The sequence below is a fragment of the Brachyistius frenatus genome, unplaced genomic scaffold (genome assembly GCF_029030835.1).
Source record: "Brachyistius frenatus isolate BFR_SWC_R1_liver_20210118 unplaced genomic scaffold, ASM2903083v1 Contig_167, whole genome shotgun sequence".
Taxonomy (NCBI): domain Eukaryota; kingdom Metazoa; phylum Chordata; class Actinopteri; family Embiotocidae; genus Brachyistius; species Brachyistius frenatus.
Window position 1 is genome coordinate 438,491 of NW_027210766.1, and position 26,202 is coordinate 464,692.

Here is a 26,202-nt window from a genome sequence, read left to right on the forward strand (position 1 = left end):
CGTGTAAGAGGTTTGTCTTGTCTTGTCTTTTTATTTTTTAAAGGCAATAACAAATGAAATCGTTTATTGTCATTCGTCTCACATACTATAAAACACTTTACAATGAACCACGTCATGCAGGATCCCGTCATGTAGACACCCAGTTGACCGAAGGTGTTTAATGAGTTTCCCAACATCGCAGAATCAGACATGAGACAGCAGAAAAAGGATGACCAAGAAGAAATGTTTAATTTCAGACACAAAGAGGCAACACGTGCAGCAAGCAATTTCCTCCTTTAAAAGAAAAAAAAAAAAAAATTGTCTGATTTGGTTAAACTTGAGTCCACATTTTGTTTTGGCTTCACTTTGTGCCACAACACATCCGATGTTGACAGAACTTTCCAAAGCCAAAGTTTTCTGTTGTCTGACTAACGTTCTTCTTGAGGGTCACATATAATTCACCCAGTTGTTATGAAACTGCACATTTTTGATTGCAGGTTTTTTGGCACTTTTGACCTAAAAGCTGGGGAAACTCTGCTGCTGCTGGGATTCAAAGCTTCAGAAGAGCTACTAGATGCAGTTTATGAAGAGATTGTTTGATCGACTTCTGTTTTTAAGATGAAAAATTCATTTGGAACCCTCTTGAAATGGTAAATATTGTTAATTACTGTACATTATAATGACGTAGTCATTTGTTTTGATATTTTGTTGGCTAAATCTGGTCAATACAGAGTCACAAACCCTTAAATGATACACAAATTCTGTGGTAGCTCAGAAAATAAAATGTATTCTCCATCTGAGTAGTTTTGACGGAGGAGTGTCAATACCGCAAACAGACCATAGAGGTCTCTGTGACTCTATGATTACCACGTAGGAAACATGTTTGGTTTTTGTTGTTGTTGTTGCTGTTTTTTTTAAGTGTATATATTTTTTTTTTTTTTAGCTCTGAAGTGAAGGAGGAGCCTTTAGGATGTCAAAAATTTTAACAACAACAGTAAAAAGACAAAGGGAGGAAAATCCTTATGTAATGTTGTAAATAGCTTTGCAGTTAGTATACCAACTAACACTGACTAGAGAAAACAATAAGAGTAATGAAATGTGATGTAATTTCCCTTTGTTGTCTCTTTCCACAGAGTGGAATTCATAAATTATTGATTCAATATGTGTATATTAATAGCCTATTTATACACATGTAAATGTGTGTTATTGATGGAATTTTTTTTGGAGGAAACATGCATCTTTTTTTTTTACAAGTCGTTATGCAAGTAAAGAGGTTTTTTGGGGTATTTATGAGTCTGCAGTGTTAAAATGTGGAGAATTGGGCAGCGGGGTGTAAAGGTCATTTCCCATTTCACTGTGATTTCAGTTGTGGTTTTGGGACAGTTAGAAAGACCTGATGGCTGCAGGCAGAGTTTATGTGGTTTGGACGAAACATTTCACGTCCGTCCTAATCAGTGACGAGGTCATCTGAGAAAATGCAGTTAAAAAAAAAAGAAAGAAGAAGAATAAAAGAAAAAGAAAACAGTTTTCATTCTCATTCCACACTCTGCAGTTACTATTTAATAAATGAAGCTATATTTTTTCCTTCTTGGGCAGGTTTCAGTGATTTGATATCATAAAATAAACGTTTAATTCAGACCCGGTTGGTTTTCTTTCATTTGACGCACATTCACAAACTGACTGTATTTTTGTAACTCCCGATGGATCAAAAATGGAAAAAAAATGCGCACAGCTCATTGTTTGAATTACAATGTCAACAAAAATCAGTTCTCGTAAAAAATAATACGTTGGGTGGTGGGGCTTTTTCTAAGCCAGACTTTTGGGGTAAAGCCGTGCAGCTCATTCATAAAAACTAATGAATTATAATTAAATGGCATACTTTATGAAAGTGACCTAATAAAAGACTGAACAGGCTACATATTTTGATGTAAATCCTCACAAATTACACTTAATAGGTAATAGTTTTGACTTGGTTAAAATTTACTTCTTTTTTTTTAATTCTTAGACAGGCCAACTATTTTGACATTTTATCTCCTAATTCTTACTTTGAAAGTCAAAAAATAAGATAAAAAGGCCATAATGTGACAATAAATCATAACGTTACGCAAAAAGTGTCAAAATTGAACATAGCCTACTAGAATTTAATTTAGCAAGGATCGAGACGATATGAGATTTAATAACTGATAAAGCAAAAGTTTTTGCATCACGAATTAACTGACATTTTTTCATTTTGATTTCATTTGTAGGCGGTGAGTTGATTTGTTGGTTTTGTTTTAAGTCTGTCTTTGTTGTACAAGGAGTTTTTCATTCCTCTGTTTATATAACATTAAATGCAGCCTACTGTCGTCCTTTTGTACCATAAATAAACTTCATTCAGTATCAATGTGTGCAGAGGATACACCTATTCTTCTTCTTCTTCTTCTTCTAACATCCTCTCAGAGAGTGAAGTGTGGAAGCAGAGACAGCAGACCAAACTGAGAGGCAGAATGACTAAATCCTTAAACTGTAGCCTCCATAACATCCCGGTTCACCTTTAATGATGATGGGATGAAGAATTGTGGGAGAAGACACACGTGACTAAATCCGGCGAAGTGCCGTGGGCTGCCGGTCATGAGAGTCGAGGAGGGAGACGGAGATGCGGAGCGTTTCTGTCAGGTAAGAATCGCGCTTTTCTGCCTTTAAAACTCTTAATGTGCTGGGGTTTTTTTTTTAGGGTTGTTTTTTTTTTAGGGGGGAGACATGAAACATTTTTTTGACTTCATGGGGTCGGAAACATATTTGGGGTAGCGGTTCAGTGTTTTTTTTTTTTTTTTTTTTTTTTTTTGACGATGGCGTCGAGTGCTGCGCAGATCAATCAGTTTCACACGTTATCACGGAGATTAATGTTTTTAATGATCCATGTGGGAGAAAGTAGTCTGGAAAAGAAGGGTTGTTGCAAGAGGGGATCAGAGAGGCTGACCGCCTGCAGCGGATCACCTGTAGATTTCCACAGTCCCACTAATATAGCAGCGAAGCAGCTGATTGGCTGGAACAGACGCGACCGTGCAGGAGACAGTAAACCGGGGAGTTGTTGGAAAGCACCGAATGGATGATTCCTGTGGAGGCTAATGACAAAAAAAAAAAAAAAAAAAAGTTAGACAAATACGTTTTTCTTTTTAAAGTAGCCTACATTGTAACACTCTTTAATAATATCTTTCAAAAAAAAAAAAAAAAAAAAAAAAGTTTAACATTTTGGATCATTGTCCCACGATTGGTGTTTTGTGAATTACATTTTTTTTTTTTTTTTTGCTGTAGCCTGATTATTTATTCTCACCCAGTTAAGAACTATTCTATGTCACTGTCTGGCGGTTGTTTGCCAAGAAATAGCCAGAACCATTCAACATGTTTTTTTTGTTGTTGTTGTTGTTGTTGTTTTTTTACATTTGTTTGTTTATTGCAGAAATGAAATGTTTATTAGAAGCTGGTGGGTTCATGCTGTGCTTATAGGCTAATTGCTTCCGGGCTCTATAGGGCCATGTTTGAATGCACCAAAAGACACTAAGATTTGGTATAGATGTTTCTCATTTCAGGCTTCGCCATTTCACCGTTTCCAGTCTTTACGCTAAGCTAAGCAGTAACCGACTTTGTATTGAATAATCTTCCCATCTGACCCTTTGGCAAGAAAGCAGGTATTACAAATCATTTCTTTAAGTCAGACAACCCAAATAGTGACAGATGACGTTTTATGCTTTTTAAGTGGCAGTTTAAGGTGCTGTAAGCAATTCTTTGGCGTCTCTGTTGGTTGCCAAGCAACTTCATTCAGCAATGTTTACATGCACTTCACTGTCCGTTGGCTTTGTATTGTGAGCCGATTACTTAAATGTCACGTGGGAAAGCAACTGGGTTTTTGTCATCAGGATAGATGTTTAAAAGAAACAATTTTTCGAAGTAGATTCGTCCTGCGTCTTTTTTTAAATTTTTTTTTTTTTTTAATTTGGGCCATTTGTACTATGTGCACACATGAACCTATAAGTCTATATCAGACAGCAAAATAATGGCCTTGACATCAGGGTGTCAGAATCAAACGTCCTTTCGTGTTGCAGTACATCATTATATTTAAAAAATAGTTCCATCTATAGGCAGATTTAAATAAATAAACGCCACGAAGGAGCTTCCAGTTAAGACTGGGTAATACGGACAAATCAAATGTCACGACACCTCGATATCGATATTGCAATAATATTGTAAGGGATGACTATTGGTGCTTTCACAAAATATACCCAAATAAATAATCATCAGTAGTGGATACGATGACTCCGTGGGGAAAATAAGTATGCGGCGAGAACGGTTTGGTCGTTTCAGAAAGTTACATCACTTTACTGTCCAGGAAATGCTCGTGACATTACAATTGTCCAAAATCGAAGACAATATCTGGTCTCATATGACGTTTTTTGGAGTAATATTGGTCATTTTTCCGCGTTCTAGCAGTCGAAAGAAAGTGTCTTCCTTCGCTGAATATTTGCTACGCTCGGGCAGATTTGTGCCATAACAATGAGGCGGCAGCATTTTTTTTTTTTACGTCACGACTGATTTTAAGTTTAAATTCCAGGTTGAGGTGGGGAGGAGGGGGGGGGGGTAGATGGACACGACCTGATTTGACTTTTGGCGTCGGCGGCATGTCAGCGAAGGCTTCGGCTCTGGTTTCCTTCCCGGCGTCTGCACGGAAGCTACACGCCAGCTTTAGGGGGGCTCCGCAAGCACCGCCAGTCACGACAAGAATGTCGACAACTTCACAGCTCGGTGCCAATTCTCCTCATTACTGTCGGCGGTGTCCTGCTAAAAACAACACGTCTCCATTCTCCGGGCGATTGTCAGTAGAAGGAGCTGGTCAGCCGACCGCGGAAGCGTACGACGTACAGTGCATGTGTCGTCCAGCTGCAGGAGGATATTTTTGGTCTGAGAAACCGCATACGAGATAAACGCCGCACGGGAGGGGGGGAAAAAAAAAAATGTCCCGGCCTATGAAGAAAATCATGCCGTCTGGTCGGTACTCAGCCGACATGCACAGCGAGGTTTTCCTGTCGAGTGTTAAATCTGTCAGATTGAGTTTGATTGGTAGCTGATGTTTGATTAGTCGCTGACTTGAAATGTTGAGCCGTGTGCATTACCATGTTAATGTTGTCGCAGGAGCCTTTGACATTCTTTTGTCTGGACTTTTCGAAAGGTTTTCTTATCCGAAGTCTGACAATCGTGGCTTTTCTCTTTCCGTTCCATTAGTTCTATTTTTTTTTTCTCTCTCCTTTTTTTTTGTTTTTTGTTTCTTTTAACAATGTATTCACTTAGAAAATGAAAGTGTCAGCAGCTCTGCTGTGAACAGGCTATTATTACAGTCTCACAATTGTAACTGCATGTCCTGGATCCTATTAATCATGATGTTTTTGGTATTCCAATGAAATTACTTCACATTTATCACGTATACCAAACATAAATATATATATATATATATATTTTTGTTTTAGTGCTGTGCATGTGTACGTGGCGTGCCACCATAAAATGCAGCGTAACAGTGGAAACTGCTCAAAGCTGATTAAACAATGGGGGTTGTGGGGAGGCGTGGGAGGGGGGGGGGGGTTACAGAGGGTAGTGCGATTGCTTGTAAAACCAAAAATGACATAATTACTGTAATTCTTGAAGGCAATTTTCAAACTATGCGCTTCCAATGGCCGCGGCTTTCTGAAGTTTAAAGGTGCTGTTTTACCAAAAGTTCCAGGAATTTTAATTTCCTAAGAACTTTCTCAGGCATTTGTGATTTGCATTTTTTTTTTCCCTGCAGGGGAAAAAAAAAAAAAGTGTCCTCTGGTGAGTCAAAAGCACAAAAAGCCTGTAGTTCATTTGAATGTCGTCCTTTGGAAAAATGCAAAGCTAAACCTGGACTTGGTGGTCGGTTCCTCAAAATCTTTTCCCTGATTATTATCTGCAACCTACAGCCAACCAAAGAGCTTGTTTGCAGCTGTGTTTTCTTTTAAATGCAGGATGTAACAGTGCTGCAGGAAATACTACAGTACTGTAATGTTAATTTAGACCCTGCTTCCTTCAGTGAATGTATAAAATGTTGAAAAATGGACAGTTCTCAAAACTTCCCAAATTCAAAGATGAAGTTTTTCAAATTGGATTTTTTTTTTTTTTTTTTCCAACCGAGTCAAAAAAAAAAACAACGTATTTATATAATACATTGCATTTATAATGACATAAAACAGACGTGACCGCCTGTCTAGAAGCCGGACGTCACAGATTGCTTGACATTTTTTGTTTGACCAATAATGAATGACACAATCAATCACGTCAATGTGATATTGCGCGCTTTGCTGACGACAGCACAACAGCAGGGCTAACAAATAACTTTTACGAGAGAAAACTCGTAAAAACGGTGCCTTCGCAGGTAAAAAAAAAACGCAGTGTTTGAGGTGAAGTAATGCCCCGTGACTGAACCTTGACCCCAGGTAACCCCGCCCACCTGTCAGCTGTAGAGTCGCTCACAGCCAACGCCAAGCCCTCCCTCCTCCCGCCTCCCTCCGCTCTCGCTCGGTGCATGTCTTGACATGCCGAGGAACACCGGGGGAGGGTGGAGACATGAAGAAAAAAAAACAAAACAAGAAAAACCGGAGAGCATGACAGGCTGAGAGAGAGAGAGAGAGAGAGAGAGAGAGAGAAAGAAAGAGAGGGAGGTGTGTGGTTCGAGTGGAGAGAAGGAAAGAGAGCCTAGAGGGTGAGAAAGGAAAAGGGAATTTCATGGTGAAGCTGCAGTTTGGGGTCGATGCTCAAAAGAGAAGCAGGACAGAAACTGAAAGAGGAGGAAGGACCCCGGCCGCCTCTGCTCTACGGAGGACGAGTCGTAGTGGTGAGATACGGTGTCATTAAATCCGTGGAAGAAAACACGCTGTCACTTTTATCTCTTGACTCGTCCCTCTTTTCTTTTTTTCTGACAGAGCAGCTCGGCGATTCCCCGGAGAAAGCATGGTGAGCTTTGACAACCGCGACGCTTCGAACCCGGCAACAAAGAGACCGAGATGAATGAAGGAAGAATCGAGAGGTGCAACATCTAGCTGACTTCTCTTTTCTCTGACTCCTTTTTTTTTTTTTTTTGTCTGACTTACTCCTCAAGAGCTCCGGTTGGAAGGACAGCTACCGATAATAATAATAATAATAATAATTGCCTGATGCAACACTTTCAGGAACTGGCAGGTTGAGGAAATACCCAGAGCTGTTACAAGCCAGCTCCAAACCAACTTGCAGTTCTGCCAGGGGGGTTGGAGGGGTGGGGGGGGGGAAGCCAGAGTAGAATTACTGGAGGAAGCATGGCATGTGAAGTTCAGACCCCAGAGTTGTCCCCTGGACGTCAGGCCCCCGGGAAGAAATGAGCAGCAGCGGATTTGGCGGCAGCTCCAGCTTGCTGCGGGGCCGGCGCTTCTATTGCCGGGAATGGGCCCTGGACAAGCTGCGGCGCTGCGCGGACGCCCGCTCCGCGCCGGGCCAGGCGCCGGGGCTGCTGGTGATGGGGGGCCCCGGCGCCGGGAAGACCGCCGTGTGCACGGAGGCGGTGTGGCCCACCTCCAAGGCAGGGCTGGCGGTCGGGCTGGCGCAGCGCTGCCTGGCCTACCACTTCTGCCAGAGGGAGGACCGGAGGAGCACGGTGCCCTGGAGGTTCGTCCTGGGCCTGGTGGAGCAGCTGAGGGCCTCACCTCTCCTCCCTCCCGGGTACGAGGAGCTCCTCAACAGCCCGTCCGCATCCTCCGCTCTGGAGCCTCTCTCCTGTCAAAGAGACCCAGACGACACCTTCAAGAGGTTTGCATCTCATTTTTTTTTTTTTTTTCTGTTCGTTCGTGGCCAGTTTCTTTTTTTTTCGACGTGACAGTCACACGGTTTTATATATTTCTGAATCAGATTTGAGGAAAGCTGCCAAAAGGCGCTGTAACAAACACGAAGCCCATCCAGGCGCGCGGCGTGTACGTGCATGTCCGAGTGCGTGGCTCATTCCCAGCTCCACACGGCATGACTCGTGTGCAGTATCGCAACCTGCAAAAGCTGATACCGTTGACGACAGCAGGAGCAGCTGAACGAGTTTCCATCCCAACACGTGTCGGTTAGAAAAGCGCTTTATCAGATTCAAGCATCGGAGAAAACAACCCGGTGGAAACCTGCTCGGCACCGTAGTTTTGTTGTGTAAATGCTGGCTTTGAGCCGTCGGTCGTTGTTGTGACCACAAACAACGAAGCCTCGTCGTTTACAGGTTGAAACCCTCTCCTGATAACGATGCCACCCGGTCTGTGACGATCTTAATATCGCCCGACAGGGATGCCATGAAAGTGGATTTGTAACCTGTTGCTCGGTTGACTGCAGCTGAAACCTTAAAAGTCCAACCGATTTCTTTTGTTTTTGTTTTGACCTTGTAATGGACTGACCCGTATGAAACACCAGGATATAGCAAAACACCGCCATCTTAATTTCAAATTGTTTCTTTTTTGGCCACCAACAGTCTTAAAATGTTGAGATATTTATTTTCCAGTGATGAAACCAAAAGAAAACCGGTAAAGGTTTGCCATTTTTGCTTGATACGTGACAGTTAATCATCAAAATTGTCGCCGATCGATTCATTGTCGACAGTTTCTAAATTGATTTTTTTTTTTTTAGTGTAGCTCCATTTATATTGAGACGATCATATAAAATGATGTAAATCCTAAATCGATGTCTCTCGACACACTCCTTGATATATCGATATACCTATATCACGATATGACATTTCATTGCAGTGAACCATGTTCCACTGCTGTTTTCTATAATGCGTGTAAAACAGACTATTTAATTTCTGGTTTATTTTTAATTGCTGTTGCTCGGCAACTGAACGTGTTTACACGAGGCTCATATTCTGTGATCATATTCTGCATACAGCGTTTACATGAAACACGAAACAATAATCTGATTATTTATATCCCCTTATGCATGACAAATACTTTATCAGTATCCAGGTTGGTCATTTCTGAATGATATTTGTGCAGGCGTCTGCGTTTTTTTTTTTTTTTTACAAACACAGACGAGCAATTTTGAAATCGTGTGTCTGATTCGCATGTTGCCATCGAAAATGAAACCATTTTGGCTCGCAGCAGGAACAGCGTTATTAAATGATGACATAATGTTGCAGATTATCCCTTTTATTGCCCGCCGCAGAGTAACAAGAAATATTAAAGATAACGTCCACTTTGATGTCAGGCTGTTTTGGCATCCACATAAAGTAGTGGGTAGAGAGATGTGCCAGCCATGACTGCCCTCCTGCAGCCTGAACACCACAGACTTGGATAAGTCAGCATTTCCATGCTTTCTCCCATCCAATCTGCGTATTTCATCACCAAACCTCAGTTTCCTCATCCTTCCAGAAGTGAGACGCCTTTGTTGCCTCCATTGTTTGTGTTTCTGTTGCATCACTTGGGCTGAAGCTGAGTGCAGGTATTCGCCAGTGGTCAGAAACTGAGATAACGTATTTCCAGGCAACAGGATCTTGGGTGTCTTTTGTTGTACTCCGGCTATCATTTTCGGATTGCCAAAACTGGGATAAGATAGGGCTTGTCCAGAATTCTAAACCCCACCCCACCCCTCATCATAACAGCGATACTCAAGTCTGTGGAAAAGCTTATTCCCTAAAGTAATGACAGAATTATGGTCCAGCTCCACTGAAAGTTTATTAACGGTGATATCTGAATCAGCTACTGTAATAAAACACCCATTTATGTATAACAAACCTCTTCATTCAGAACAAACAGATGAGTTCAGGACATCATCATGTTGTGAGAAAAAGATCCACGAAAGCTGAAGGTCGACACGTTGAATGGAGGTGATTCTACAGGTGGCAGCAGACCACAAAAAAAACAAAAACAAACAAACAAAAAAAGTCTCCGAGCCTGTAAATTTCAAACCTCGTGAAGCCGGGACAGTCGCAGGAAAAAGGCGGCAGCGGCCATTCTTCCTCTTCTTATATTTATTCCTCCTCATAATGCGGCCCCATTCACGGCGCACACAATGGGCCTCCACTGTGAATGAATGCTACAGTGTTATTTACGACACAACATCCTTTCAGAGAGGAGGAGAAAAAAAAAAAAAAAAAAAAAGAGAAAGAAAAAGAATAAGAAAAAAAAAAAAAAGAACAAAGAGGTGAAAAATGCCTCCAGTGCCCCGGTGACCATCTGAGCACCAGTCAGCGAGGTCACCCTGCTCTCCGGGACTTTTAAACACTCTCCCGGTGTGTTTACTCTGCCATGAGTCAGAGCCCTTTTTACACCCCTCCTGTGTTTGCTCTCCTCTGCTGTGAAGTACCGAGCCGGATTCCACATTCCCGTCGGACTGGCTGAGAGCCAGCAGCCGTTTGTGTTCGGAGCTCTTTTGAAGGGCGGAGGGGGGCGGCGGAGAGAGTGGGGCTGTGCCGGGCGAAAACTCCTCCATGGGAGAACGGCTGTCGACGAACCCGACGAGACACGGGCTGGAAATTGGCAGCGAAAAGGGCACGTACGTGCGCCGTGCGCCTCGGGCCGGCCGGCCGGCGGGCCGGCAGCAGCTCGCCGCGGTCGGTCGGGTCGTTAACTCTTCGCACCGACTCTGACGTCGTGCTGCCACTTCTTGCTTTGCAAACTTTCTGGAGCTGAAGTTCCAAAAAAAAAAAAAAAAAAAAGCCGGTCTCTCCGCGTGTGAATTTCGATCGTAGCTGCAGAAACTGCTGCGCCGTGTTACCGCCTGATGGATTGTTTCTGTCAGTCCATGGAAAAAAAAGAGAAAAAAAAAACAACCCACGTCCACTAGTGCTTTTGAATCCTGATCCATTTCGAGTTCACATCGGCACATTGAGTTAAAGTGAAAGAGATCCGAGACGACTTTTATGCACACAAATGATGCATAAATGTAGGAAAGGGAAAGGCACAGAGGGAAACGATGAGGCCGTTGGGAAGGTCACCAGTTTCCTCAGACGTAGGCCGTTGTCCAGGTTTAGGAAGACAAACTCTACGTGTCTGAAACCACAATACGTCAGCTTCACGTCCCGCGAAACACGAACTCATCACGACCCTCTGCCAGTTCCGCAAACGCGTCACCGCGCGTGAGCTCGGGCCGACGGGTTCGCTCAGCAGTCGGACCGCTGCGATCGTGATTGACTTTCGCCTCGCTGCTCTATCGTCTCGCCAACCTTCGGGAAAACGACTGCTTGCTTACGCGCGTCATGAGATCAAACTGGACTTCCCGTGACATCGGTAATGACAAAACAGGTCGAACTAGAATAAAACAAACAAACAAACAAACAAAACAAAAAAATCCAAAAAGGCGCCTTGTACTGAAACTTTTTTTGGGGGGAGGGATGGGGGGGGGGTAGTTGCGGGGTTCAATGACGATCAGGTCACAAGCGCAGCTCGCCGCTTTTGGTTTTATTTTTTTTTATTTTCACTTTCCACTCTTTCCACTCACACGCCTTCGAGACCACATACGCGTTGCCGTGGTCACCACAGGATCTTTCATATTTATACATAGGCACACTGTAAAAGAATGTTTATTTTTTTTACTCGTACGGGCCGTTTTGCCCGACAGCTCGCCGTCGGCAGACAGCAGACAGCTGACATCCCGCGGCTGACCCACTTTGCCCCCGCACCAACGAAACTGTTGCGCGTACGAGTAATCCCGATCTTGGGAGACGTCAGTTTGGCTTTAGAAACCTTCACATCTTTTAAATAGTTTGGTAGTTGTCTCCGCGGCGTCGAAAATGAAACGCATTCTAGCTGAGCTTCGCTCCTGACCTCGGCCCCGTAGCGTTTCTATACCATTAAATACCGGCGCAAGTAAACTCCTTCCGTCTGCTGGACGCGTCCGACCGCGTGTTAGAAGAATCGAGTGGGAAAATATACCAGGGAACGCAGCAATGACGAGAAAGAACGGACAAACAAACAAACAAACAAACAAACAAAAAAACATGAAACCACACGCACGCACCGGCAAATACACACAAAACAGTTATGAAATAAACAAGTCCAATCAAACTTCTCCGGCGTCAAAGGTCACTCTCAGACGTGCGTCCGGGACGGTGTCGCTTGATCGAAGCGGAAACGCTCGAGCACTAATAAAAGGTTCATGACGCTTCCTCCTCCGCAGATCTGACAGCGCGGCCGCCGAGGGAGTGTCGCTTTTAATCAGATGACTCAAGCACACGGCGGCATGATAAGCTCGTCGTAACCCGGATGTTGCCGTCTTCCCAGGTCAGGTTTTTAATCTGCTTTTAAACGACGATAGAAGTCGGGGCTGTTTCATGCGGTTCAGGGGCTCGGGCGATCGAGGCTGTAAATGTCCGGAGAGGACGACGTCGTGACGTAAAGACTTTTTTTATTTTTTTTTATTCTAGGTGCGATCATTACTTCTCCTGAATTATCCTACAGCTTTTATAAACGGCAGTTTTGATTCATCATACGAAGCCAGACGCTCTCAGCCCCTCATAAATACGGCGATGTGCTGCTTTACTGCCATTTAAAAACATCGCGGATTTAATAGTTTAGGGTTTTATACGGTCGGCTGAACACGCTGACCCATCTGAAGATCCCTCTCCGGGATGTCAGAAGTTGTGTATTTAAGTATTACATTTGTTTACTAAATCACAAATTGAAAAACTACCCTTCCAGAAAAAGCACTTCGCAGAATTTCACATGCATGTTGCACCATGGTGTGACGCGTGACGTGAAAACATTTCCAACATATTTTCCCTACGTCGTCACATGTTAAAAACAAGTAGTAAACATACATGTGATCACACGTGGAGAACGTGGGGAAACTTAAGTTGCATCCATGAAGAGATTTTTTTTTTGTTCTTTTTCCACCTTCTCTGAAAGACTGTGAAAGTGCCGCTTCTTAACCTTTGAGCAGGGAAATGGAAGCACGTGTGCTATTTTTTAATACATTCATCCAACTAACTAGACTAGTTCACTAATTTAGTTATCATGAGCTGAGCCGTTTCTGTATGTGGGCCGCTCACCTCCCCTGAATGCTGCGTGCGTGTGTGGACATTTTAATGGAGCGGCCGGTTGCGACTCAGATCACATCGTGTGTTGTAAATGTACGATTTCACGACAGGAGCTCAAACTTGGAATGTTTCTGGGTCGTTTTCATTTGCATCATTTTCAGTCTAATCATTACCGATGACTAATATTCTTTGATGTTGAAATGTGACGCCCCACACCCCGGACGCAGGCGGGAACCCAGAGACGGATATTTTGTGGTTTCTCATTTCGCTGCCGTTTGATTTAAGTCTCCGAGCTTCAGCAATAAGCCGGAGTAAATGGAACTTTTCATGCGTCCGTGGTGTAATGGCTCTGTTTACGGCTCGGACGACCTCTTCCCCCTGTTTTATAAACACTTCTGGAAGCTTCTTGGCAGTTGCATGTTCCGCATCGTTAACGCTGGGCGGTCTGCTGCTGTTAGCCGTAAGAAACACGTGCAGAATACCAACGCAGATCACTTTGAGGCTGTTCTTATTTTTTTTTTTTTTTCTGCACTTGACTTTTAAGAGGTTGAGAGAAATCGTCTTTGATGACTAAAGGTGACTGGACCTTGTGGTCAGTTTTAAACACAGGCATTAACACTCACTAATAACAGTGCTGCACACGCACGCTCGCACACACACACACACACACACACACACACACCCTGTGTTTTTGTGGCAGGATATATATATGACTTGAGTTCAGCCCCCCCTGTGTGACTCGCTCTTATCAGGCTGGTGTCACAGGTTAATTACTGTTTGTCACCTTTCGAAGAAGCCTCTCAGATGCAGAATTAAACCAGACCTAGTGCATCCTCTCAGGGTACAAAAACCCCAAGACAGTCCGTCAAGAAACGGTAGAGACATTTAAGTCTGAACCAAAGAGGTGAACTTACCAACAGGCTGACAGGCTAAACATTTTACCATCAATTTTGCCTGTTACTGAAAAGGTCAATGTTCTGAAACGAGTGGTTGGTGGTCTCGAGGTTCTCATCAGTATATGGTAAGTCAGTAATCCAGTAACTACTGCTCCTTACCTGAGGGAGGAGGGGACACAGGTCTGGCACTGCTTTGTTAGGACACGGTGAGCATAGGTTTCTACAATAACTACAGTCACTTTACACTTACCGTAACATTATAGCTCCAGTTGGAAATATCAGTGTTGCTCTCCAGAGTAACTGCTTTAATTCATCAAAGTTGTTCTGGAAGGGGACTCTCTCTCCCTACGTAGACATTAAGGGCTCATTGTAAGAGGTTATTAAAACACAACATTCATATTTCCAAGCGATCATACACCAAAGAAAACAGACTTTGGGTTATTATATCCCATATCCGCCAACAGAGCCCCCTAAATACTACAAACTGAACCTTTAATGTAGTGACAGAACCTCAACAGAAGAGAGGTAACAAGTGTGGTGCCTGTTCACACACACCTGTGTGCGTCTGTGTGTGTGTGTGTGTGTGTGTGTGTGTGTGTGTGTGTGTGTGTGTGTGTGTGTGTGTGTGTGTGTGTGTGTGTGTGTGTGTGTGTGTGTGTGTGTGTGTGTGTGTGTGTGTGGGCGAAGCAGAGGCTTTCAGATGTTCCATTAACCTGAGTCACCATGGATCACCGCAGGGTGTGGGTGCTGACTGCGCGCTTTAAGGTGTAATTTTGGTTTTTGCCAAGTTTTACTGTTTTACAACGGTGTTTAATTGCAGTAGAGGATTCCAGCGCCGAAGGCTCTGCCACATAATGAGGCCAGCTAATGTCAGCCTTTAATTTGAACGAAGGCTGAGAGAAGCATTTTGCTTTGCGTGTCTGTTTACCCAGTTGTGATAGTTTAGTTTTCCTTACAATCTCTTGATTTACGAAATGAAAAAAAAAAAAAGAAACTCAACATGAAATTGCGTAAAAGTCATAGCAAAAAAAGTGCCCTGAATATTCTTCCAAACTGTTTCATTTAGTGTCACTAACTATATGCAAAAAGGTCTGACTTACTGTGTCAGTCAACATAAAAGAAAACACTCACAACGTCTTTGTTCCTTTCAGCTCTCTCGTCCGCCCACCATTCCTGCTGGGTTTTTTTTTTTTACGTCTCTCTCTTAAATGTAATCGCTTCCTTTTGTGCGTCTGCCTCTTCATCTTGTGTCCTCAGAGCAGTGTTGGCACCCCTGTTGGACCTTCCTCCTCCTTCCCAGAATCTGATGGTGGTCGTAGACTCCCTGGACGTCGAATACGGAGCGGCTGAAGGACTTGGGAAGAGCGGCTCCATTGCAGAGCTCTTGGCCTCCAATCAGCACCTGCTGCCCAAGTGGCTGCTGCTGGTGTGCTCCGTCCGCCGCCACAACAAAGCTGTGTGCAAGATGTTCTCAGGTGTGCATGTACTTATGGTAAACAAACAACAACACAAACAATTTTTTTTAAATTCCATTAAAAAAAAAGTACCGCTTTTGAAATACTTTTTATTTCTCGATCGCATTTTGTTGAGATCGCTTTAATTTTGAGCCATTGTTAGGATGCATCATGATATTGTTGACGTCCGCACTAACCGTGCATCCAACGGTTGAGCAACTGTCGTTTAAGAAGTGCAGTTATCTGTTCAATGTTCAATCCGTGGAATTAACTTCGTGAAGGCGTTGATGTAATTGGAAATAGCATCTTAGGTCTTTCGTACTCAGTAAAATAAATCTTTAACTGTAACCGTTGTTAAAAATTGGTTTTAGGGGCTCCTGTGGTTTCCGCTTTATTTGATAACACGAATGAATGCGGGACGGAGGGAGAGAGGTGTTGTTTTGTAAAAGTGGAATCGGATGACCAAATTATGCAGCAGAATGTGTCTTGTCATCTTCTCAGATTTCTTTAAGGCCATTACAAACACTTTCACATTTTAATAAAAAAGATACCAATCCAATAACCCTACTACAGTGTCATGGCAAAAAAAACCACAGCATTATATAATTTTAAGTGGGAGACGGACTGACGAAAGAAGTGAAATATAATGGCAGATGGAGAAAGTCCAATAACGAATATGCTTTGGTGTTAAAACCATCTCTTTTCTGTGTCGCAGGTTTCCGTAGGCTCTGTCTGGATGACCTGCGGAAGCCTCCGGCAGTCCGTGACGTGCAGCAGTACATCCTCTGTCGGCTGGACGAAGAAGCAGCGCTTCGCCGTCAGCTCACCCCCGACACGGCCGACATGCTGAACCTGCTGCACATCAAGAGCGGCGGCTGCTTCCTTTTTCTCGAGCGCGTTCTGGACGGCGTGGCAGCTGCGCTGGTGGGTCTGCGGGAGATCCGGGACATCCCGGGGACTCTGAACGGCCTCTACCTATGGCTGTGCCAGAGATTGTTCCCCCGGGGGCTCTTCGTCCACGTCAGGCCTCTCCTCAATGTCCTCTTGGCTGCCCCAAGGCCCCTCACACCCCAGCAGCTTTTCACAGCAGTCTGGACTCAGGAGACCCTCCTCAACCTTCAGGACTTCCAAAACAAACTCCGAACCCTCTCTCCGCTCCTGATCAACGGCCCCGGCGGCACTAAACTACTCTTTCATGCCAGCTTCACGGAGTGGCTCACAGATGTGAAGTACTGCACACAGAAGTACCTGTGTAGCAGAACAGAAGGTCACAGCATGCTCGCCATGGCTCTGACTCTACAGGGACCCCACCTTGACATTGAGGACACTTGCCAGCTAGCCACACACTTACTGTGCTCGGGTCACCATGAAGACAAACCGTCATTATTGGCACTGTGGATGCTGTGGGCAGATGTGCCTGCTGTTACTCCCAGCTGCGGCAGAGCCCTTGCCACATCCCTTGCTCAGCTTCCTGCTCCGGTCAGTCAGGATGTCCCTCAGCTTTTAAAGAGAAGTGGGCTCATCTCCCCGTCCTATTTTACAGATGCAGCCCCAAGCGTTGGAATTCATTGCACGGGTGAAGAAGGAACTCATTTAAAGGAAGTATTTGAAAGGGAAGCGTCTATAAAGAAGCTGCGAGACAGTGGGGTGCCTCTGAACCAGCTCAGATCTGCAGATGGACAGAGCTTGCTTGCGAGTGCGGCACACGAGGGTTCTGCAAGTACCGCTAAACTCCTCCTGACACATGGATGTGATCCCTTAATCAGCGATCAACAGGGTCAAACGCCGCTGACTTTGGCTGCCAGGCAGGGTCATGTTAAAGTGTTGTCACTGCTCCTGGAATGGGCCGAGAGCCAGGACCCGGAAATGGCGTCGCAGATGATGGAGCACGTTGACAACGAAGGCTGGACGGCGCTGCGCTCTGCAGCTTGGGGAGGACACAGCGAGGCCGTCCGGCTACTACTTAATGCCGGAGCAGATGTAGACGGATGTGACAGCGAGGGCCGGAGCGCTCTCAGAGCTGCGGCGTGGGGGGGTCACGAGGAAATCGTCCTCACGCTGCTGGACTACGGGGCGCAGGTCGACAAAGCCGATATCAAGGGCCGCACGCCGCTCATCGCTGCTGCCTACATGGGACATCACGAAGCGGTGGAGATATTGCTGGACCGCAATGCCGAGGTTGACTTGGCCGACGGAGATGGGCGCACCGCCCTTTCAGTCGCTGCGCTGTGTGTCCCGACAGCAGCAGCCATCAAAGGTTTTGGTGAGGTAGCGAGTCTGTTACTGGAGCGTCGAGCAAATCCAGGCCACAGAGACCACGATGGAATGACGCCGCTGCTTCTCGCGGCCTACGAGGGCCACGAAGATGTAGTTGAGCTCTTGTTGGAAGCCGGCGCCGACGTAGATGAAACTGCCGGCCCCGAAGGCAACGCCCCAGCTGCAGCTGCTGTTACTCCCCTGCTGGCAGCCGCGGCGATGGGCCACATGAAGACGGTGTCACGGCTGCTTTTCTGGGGAGCGGCTGTGGACGCCATTGATTGTGAAGGCAGGACTGCTCTGTGCCTGGCAGCGGCAAGAGGCAGCGTAGAGGTCGCCCGTGCCTTGCTGGACCGAGGCCTCGACGAGAACCATAAGGACGACCTCGGCTGGACTCCGCTGCACGCTGCTGCCTGCGAAGGCCATCGGGCTGTCTGCGCCGCTTTGACGGAACGAGGCAGCATGGCACGTGTTGGAGAGATGGACATCGAAGGACGCACACCTCTAATACTGGCTGCCCAAGAAGGCCATTGGAGCACTGTCAGACTATTGTTAGACAGACGTTCGCCCATCGACCAGAGAGCGTACGACGGGCATTCTGCATTGAGTGCCGCCCTCCTGGAGGGCCATGCTGATGTTGCAGAGCTGCTTATGAAGCGAGGGGCTGATACCGATGTCCGCGACGCAGAGGGACGGCCTCTGCTGTACCTCTTGGTATTGGAGGGTAGCCTCGGCATGGCTGCTCTCCTCATAGAGAAAGGGGGCGTGCCCTTGGAATCCCGAGACTCTGAGGGCCGCACGGCGCTACATGTGGCTTCCTGGCAGGGATGTGTGGAGTTTGTGGACATACTTTTAAAACACGGGGCGAACCCCAATGCACAAGATACAGAGGGGAGACCACCAATGCATTCAGTGGCTTGGACAGGACACGCTAAAGTGGGACGTCGTCTCCTAGAAGCCAGCGGTGTCAATATACACCTCGCTTGCCATCAAGGGGCAACAGCGCTGAGCATTGCTGCTCAAGAGGGACATGCTAACATTGTTGCAATGCTTCTGGAGAGAGGAGCAAACCCCGATCACATCGATAAATATGGCCGCAGTCCAGTCAGAGTGGCTGGGAAACAGGGACATTTTCACATCGTCAGGCTTTTGGAGAGTTATGGAGCCAAGCCGTACCCAGGCCCGTTGCCTAACTCGAGCACTGTATCCCCTGCAAAACCCAACAGGATCCTCTCTTCAGGCTTCTCGGTGAACAGTGGAGGTGAAGTAACAGCTGCTACCTCCTCCTCTTCAGTATCTTCTCCCGGCTCCACTGCCGAACGATTCCACTCCGTGCAGAGCTCCCAAACCTCGTCGACCTGCCACTCGCACGCCACGGTGCAAACAGTGCCGGCAGACAGCCTCAGCTTCATCCAGCAGATCCAACAGCACTCACTGCCCCGCAGTCGTAGCCGTCCCTCCACCCTCCCTCCGCCAGGGAGCTCGGACGCGGGTAGCCTCCACGGAAGCAGCCAGAGGCGTCCCAAAGACAGCCCTCCTCCTACTGTCTGCACAGTCACTGCCATGGTGCACGGGTGCGAACTGTCTCAGAAAGGCTTGTCGTCTGGACTTGAATATCACGACAAAATGAACAAACAAAGCTCAAACTTAATAAAAGCAGACAGGACTGCTTACACTGGTGGTAAATGGCACTCGGTCATGGCTTCACTTGGGATAATGCCAGGGCAAGAAGGCCCTCTAGGTTCTAAAAACAGAGAGAGTCCTCCCCTGGGCTACCCGTATCGGCTACAGAGCCCACTTCAAGGGGAAGCTTGGGATTCTCTACCCCAGAAGAACATTTTGTCACCTGTTTGCTACAGTTTTAGCCCCATCCCACCTTCGAGTGCCTTGCCAGAGGATGTTATGGTCACTATGACAACCACAGACCCGCAGCTTAATCTCAAACAGGCCATCAAACTGCAGTTTGAGGGTCCCACCAGTGCAGCCTTATACAAGAGAGAGACACCCCTGTGACGGGTACTCAAAGTAAGTTTATCAAGCAAAGTTGTGTATTATCTTAGAACATTTACAAAAATGTAAATATTAATGACAACATCCTTGTTTTAGGTGGTGAAAACTGCCCTGTCCTTGAACCCACCAAAATATCCAACTCCATGACTTACTGTGTTCAGATGAGAGAGGAAGCGATCCTTTTCTCCACCCCCTTCGGAGAGGAAGAACAAACTGAATGACATTAAAGCTGACATTCCTGCCTTTCCGTTTGCCTGTTGCGTGTGCTGAGCTGAGCTCCCACAGACAACATCATGCAGATTTATTTAAAGTGTAAAGACTACTGTGTGCATGTTAAAGTTGGATGTTATTTTCTTTGACCGGCACCTGTTTGATGAAAAGGCCTTTTGTTATTTCTATTATAATTTATTTGCCACTGTAGGACTGAGTTTAGAGACATAAATGATTATCGAGACTTTACTGTCTTCAGAGTGAAAGGTTGAGTTCGTTTTTTTGTGTTTTTTTTTCTTGTCTATAATTCCATTTTATAACATCTTGTTTAAGAACTTTAAGCTTGTGGCCTTGATTTTTTTTTTTTTTTTTTTTCCCCCCAAGTCTTTCATGTTTGCTTTAAACTAGCCTGCATCTCCGGTAGCTGGTCCACAGCTGACAACCAAAATGATCTACAGAAAAGCAAGCTTACCAAAGCCTGACCCTCTGCGGGTTTATGATACGATGCAAACTATAATACAGCCAAGTTTACTGAACCAACTTGGCTCTCTCACAGTGGGTCTGTGAGCAAGCAGAAAGGAAAATGAAAATTGGACCATTAAAACTGAGGGTGGAAGTGGGAGGGTAATTCATTCCAAACCGGTGGCCTGAAAAAAAACATTCTAGTTCTTGATCATTTTTCATTGCATTATTATTCGATTACATTAATGAATAAAATGGAAAGCGGTGCTATAAAATTGTCTCCCTGTGCTCTGTGTGGTTATTTGTTAATGTGTGTGGAGGTGTGTACTGTAGTTGCACATCGTGCACTTAACAAATAAATGGATAGCTTCTAATGAGGTCGCGTTGTGCTGAGATGAAGGTTTCTGTTGGCCTGGGATTATGAAAACAAATGCTTTTGTACAATTTAAAAAAAAAAACACACAGGAAAGGAAGGCTCTCGGAAGATACTGACTGAGGTGCTTTGAATCTACAGAACAATGAATGGTGCTCAATTATTTTTACAGTCAGTTGGACATGGCCTGATATAACGCTGGGTCTCAGCAGGTTAGAACAGTTCTCCGATGCCACTTTTCTGATATTTTTGTGGTTTAATACAGCCCTATTTGAGCTCGTGCTTCCATACTCTGTACCACTTGTACAATAAGTCAGTGTTTTTAAGAGGAATTCAGTTTATTTCAAAGCTAAATGTGTCTGTACTATGTTACTGCCCTATCTTGCCATTTCAGTTGATGTACAGTTAATATTCAACATTAATCCTTGCAATTGGCTGGTGTTAGCTGTTTTTTTTTTTTTTTTTTTTTCCATGTGATCGAACCAAAGCTAATCCAGATGCGGGGGACTTTGCTTCTCCGAAACCAGACACCACACTACACGTGATGTCATTAACATACCTTCCTGAATTCTCACAGATGACAATCTACCCTTTTGTTCGTATGTTATGGCGTTGAAATGACAGGCAGAATGCTGAAAATTACGATGTCACCGTGAAGTTGACGTTTGACCTTTTGGTAAGATACTGAATCGGTGAAATAATCTTGGGTGTCCACCTCGTGGTGATGTGTGTCAAGCATCTACGTTTTAGAATTTGTAGATACTTCACAACAAAATCCATATTCGGATCATCGTCAACTCTCATATGGCTTCATCTTCGTGTTCTATCAGAATCACATTTATTGGCCTAATTCCACTAAATGAGACTAGGCAGACATGAACTGCAACTTGAGTGGTCGGCGACGCGCATACAACCGCAAGGCGGTAATTCTAGTTTCCACTCTGGCGAGCATTTTGAAAAACTACCGTTTTTTTTTTTTTGTGTGGTGGAAAATGTCAGTTGAAGAAAAACAAGGTTACTTTGAAATCGTGCACGGGGAAGACATTACAGTGTACTGAACTTTATTTTAGCGCTATTGTCAGCAGTGTTACCAAGGTCGCTGACAAGGAGACAGCGCTGTTTACATGCTTTATGTTCGCATACATAGGCAAGTGACACTCCTCCGAGTTGGGCTGACAGCTGTGCTGCCGCTTCTCAAAGAAGGTGATGGAAAGGTCGGCGCTGGCTGTCAACCACTCAGCTTCTGCAAAGAGACATCAACACACCGTCTTCATAAGTACAAAAGCAAACTTGTTTTGAAAGTGCGTTTGTTTAATATTTGTAAAAAGGATCATATGCACTCCTCGGTAAACACCAGGTGCAGACAGGTGAACCGAGACTCAACCCGTTAACCTCTTGGTGTCCCACCGGTGGGACGGTTATTACAAATGTGTGCTGTGCATCTAAACCTTGATTCGATTTATGTCAGAGCAATGATGATCTATGTTATCATAGTATCAGCTTCATCCAGCTCTTCATGAAAGAGCTGCATGATGCTGATACTTTCAGTCTGTGAGAAATCAGATGATTTAACAACCTTAAAGCTACTTAAGGAAAAAAGCACTAAGAAACAGAGACTCTCTTATACGGAATACATTTTCTTTCCTTTAAAAAAAAAAAAAAAACCTGAGAATTTTATGTTGGTGTCGTGTGTGGGAGTTGACTTATTTCCATAATTTCTGCAGCTCAAGTCTAAATTAAAGCCCCATAATTATGTATGCACTGAGCACGTGGTTATTAAGATTTTATATAAAGGCTTAATGTGTAATTGTAATGATGCATTTTGTTACAAGTGTAAAATGTGGCTCTTCTTCCTTGGAACTATTATTTTTTTAACGTGTTCTCTTAAGATTGCTGCAGCTGTGGTGAGTCACGGATCATCAGCCATGCACTGTAAATAAAATATAACTGACAGACTTTAGACAATAGAACTGGGGTGAGCTAAGTGAGGAATGGGAAAGCTGGATGACAGGATGGCCGACTGGCGAGGAAACAAGGAGGTTCGCTGACTGGAGAACAATGGAGAGACAGGATAGTCTGTGAGCTGTAGGAAACAGCTGATGGGAAACCAGTGGAGCTGCAGATGTGGAAACAGGAAGGTTTATTCTGCAGAGAAGGAGATGCAGCTCACGGAGAATAGAGAGGAAATAGCCCTTCGGCCTTAAAGGTAGCCTAGAAGTAGTGAAATGTGCCTCTTTAGCAGCATCTAGTGGCGGCAAGTTACAACAACGTGCCTTCTGAGCAACAGCCCAAAAACTGCAGTCACTGTGTTTTTTTTTTATTTATTTATTTATTTATACACTTTATTAATCCCCGAGGGGAAATTTCTTCTTGGGGTGGTGCTCAATGTGGGAGGGGCCAAACGGTTGACCCCACCCACACCTAGCACCACCTCCACTTGCACACTGCAGTGACATCCTGCTGCAACTAAACACTGCGTAGCGGGACTCCACCACAAACAATAGACTGCATATCATTTTTTTTTTTTTTAAAGGCACAAACTGACACAGGTGAGTTGGTGTTATCGAGCTTTAGTTAGCTGTAAAAAGCTTAAAAATTTAAGTTCGATGTGTATTTAATTGCTATTTTTGAGCATTTGTGCAATGTTAATTAGAGCCGTAGTAGAACTAACATTTGCCATGTTTCATCAACCACAAACATTCAGCCAAAACAATAATCTGGGGACTGAGAAGCAGAGTAATTACAGCAATTACACCGACTACATACAAGTAGTTCAGGGACACTTGCAGTGAAGAAAATGGGGATAGACACGAGAGTGTGTAGTATTTCCAGGAAATACGCGTAGCCGGATGAGCTACATGTCTTTAAAGTTTAAAACGTCCGCAGCTATGGTAACCGGAATATTTGTGCAAAGAACAATTAATATTACTGCTTGCATATATATATATATATATATTTTTTATATATATATATATACTTGACTGGGTCGTCTAGGAACACAGCACTGACACTCTTAGGATGCTAAGGTTCGAGGCAGCTAACAAATAAACTGGCTGCAGTTTATGGCAAGCAGGGATGAGGAGTTTTCAGTGTGTAAATTCACTTTTGAATAAAAAATGTTTATAGCCAGCAGCTCTGTAAATATGTAAATTCATCTTCCTGCAGTGTGGTTGAATCATGGACTGTATATCAAAATGGATATAGCGTCTGTGTCTAAAGAGTAAAGCCACTGTGGGAGTGCCTGAAAGTGCAAAGTTTGTAGAGTTTGTACTTTTCTTTCCCCACAAGTCGTTATAGTGTCACTTGTTCGTATTAGTTTTCTGGTAGACCCTCTGAAAATAATTGAATAATAAAATAGATATTAGGCTTCAAATAGAGGTTTGTTTTGGGGGCGTGCAGGTGGAGCCTATCGAGCCGCACACACCCACCAGACACGCCCTCGAACACAGCGGGAAAACACGAGGACGGACGGGGACCCTGACACAAAATGCCTGATCGGGTGACGTCGCGATGGGTTGTAACTTGGGTTAAATTCCCTGTGCCCTGCAGTGCCTCACTTTAAATTGGAAGGTAAAGCGCCAATGTATCAAACGCAGCAAAGCACGAGGTCTTTAATAAGTAAGCTTAGCCAACCTTTACCGCGCACATTCAAATTATACCCCGAGTCGTAAATCTTCCAACATAAGGGTGACATCATTGCGCCGTTCTCCGGTGCAACTGGACACCGTGACCGTACAACAACCCACTGGCTGTCTCATAGACTTCCCCTTAAAAATGATTTCCGCTCTGCACAAGAAACGTAGTGCAGCAGAGAGACTGAACGTCACCTTCTGCTGGTTCCGCTGAGCACTGATGACACATTTTAAAGCTGTGAAGCCAGCGCTGAGAGGGAAATGCTGAACTGCTGATTAACAGCTGGGAAGGCGTGAGGGGGTGTTTGATCAGCGGAGAGGTTGGCACGAGTCTTTCAGATGGGCAGGAAAAATGGACTTAAAATGCAAACAAAGCCCCTACGTTATGCTTCACTTGGCAACAGATGCGAGTTAGTGGGCGTCGGAGCCAAGAGATTTCTTCTTCATTTCTTTCTGCGTGCAAGTTTATTTTGCGGTTATTAATCTCATCAACATTCAAATTTTTCTGCAATGTCATTCTTCACTTGCGGAATTGAACTAGACTCTCGAAAAATGCTCATATTTTCTCCATCTTGTATCCTAATTGGTGGATGCAATACTCTTATATGCATTGAAATGCTCACAGTTATATAGACGGAATAATATTATTTTTGGGGGAATTATTCCAAACAGGTCTCGAATGTTAATAGAAACAATAAAAAAAAATTCTAACAATAGAAAATGTGATTTATTTAAAAAAAAAAAAAATAAAAAATAATTTTAAACTGTTTTTAAGGTGTTATGACTCCATTCTTGTATTTCTGGAACATCTTATTATGCTCACACTGGAGATGATAAGACTTGACAATGCCGGGATTTACTAGTCTTTTGTTATATGAGACAAAGCAAAGCTTGATGAGGAAAAAGGTCACAATCTGTAGACACAAAGTTCAACCTTCATTTTTTGTTTTGTTTTTATTACAGTTAGCATGCAAGTCATCAAAACTGTCAATTTTCAAGGAACAAACAAATTGATAGTCATGAAAAGCAAAAAAATGATGACAAGTAGCTTGTCCACCCACAGCTGGATGCCTCAAGATATCGTGTCTGTCTATACGTCACGGCTTAATCTATGAGAGCACGAGAGAGCGTCGGGACATTTGGGATGTAATCCAAGTGGCAGAAAAAGCACTCCAGTCATTTTCTTGGGTAAAATTAGCAACACTACAACAACAACAACAAAAAAAAACAAAAAAAAGGGGGGGGGACCTCAATTTCACTTAGGCTCAAAATCTAAAATTAAGAATTTTACTACTTGAGAAAAACCTAAAATGGATTAAAAAGCGGTTAAAAAGCACTGAAGTATCAAAAGGAAAAGTACAGACGGAAAAACGCTCTGTACCACGGTATTCAATTTTTAAGTGTGTAACACGGTTTCAGATTTCAGCGCCGTCATTGTGTTATTGTTGGAAAACAAACAAACAAACTCATATCTCAGGTCCTGAGATCATTTGAAGGATTATATTGCTCTACCAGACGTGAAGAAACTGCCGCTTCATTATTTAAAATTTGTGCAAAATTTATCGGCGACAAGAGTTGCAAGGATGGCGAAGTCTTGAAGCTTTATACTCCGTAGCAGTGATACGACTAACTTCCACTGAATAGGAACTCCTAATCTGGAAAGTAATGCAGTTTTAGTTATAACTGTCAGATAAATGGAGTAGATTATAAAAGGTAGCGCATTTCCTTTGAGAGACGTAGAGGAGTGAAACTGACAAGTATCCCAAAATGTAAATACTCCAGCAAGTCCGCTGTGTAAATGCAGCGAATAACTTCACACCTCCGAGTAAGCGAAAGGTCTGCTGAATAAAACATCTGCTGTAAACAGATACATCTCACAAAGACAAGATTTGGATGGCGGTCTGATTCCAGCGCCGAT

At 44.3% G+C, this 26,202-nt stretch overlaps 1 protein-coding gene across 3 annotated transcripts; it reads left to right on the top strand.

Annotated features, from left to right (window-relative positions):
- Positions 1–2,567: 2,567 nt before the first annotated feature.
- ankrd50l (ankyrin repeat domain 50-like) lies at positions 2,568–20,571 on the top strand. Of its 3 annotated transcripts, none has more exons than XM_069717031.1 (5): positions 2,568–2,634; positions 6,945–7,800; positions 15,145–15,362; positions 16,057–19,613; positions 19,704–20,571. In XM_069717031.1, the coding sequence occupies exons 2-4, from the start codon at positions 7,373–7,375 to the stop codon at positions 19,608–19,610; spliced, it is 4,200 nt and encodes a 1,399-aa protein (XP_069573132.1). In that variant the 5' UTR covers positions 2,568–2,634; positions 6,945–7,372; the 3' UTR covers positions 19,611–19,613; positions 19,704–20,571. The 3 variants fall into 3 exon arrangements, with proteins under 3 accessions (XP_069573132.1, XP_069573130.1, XP_069573133.1); XM_069717029.1 differs by lacking the exon at positions 2,568–2,634 and adding an exon at positions 6,253–6,856; XM_069717032.1 differs by lacking the exon at positions 2,568–2,634 and adding an exon at positions 6,253–6,856 and having other exon boundaries at positions 6,950–7,800.
- The last annotated feature ends 5,631 nt before the right edge of the window (positions 20,572–26,202 follow it).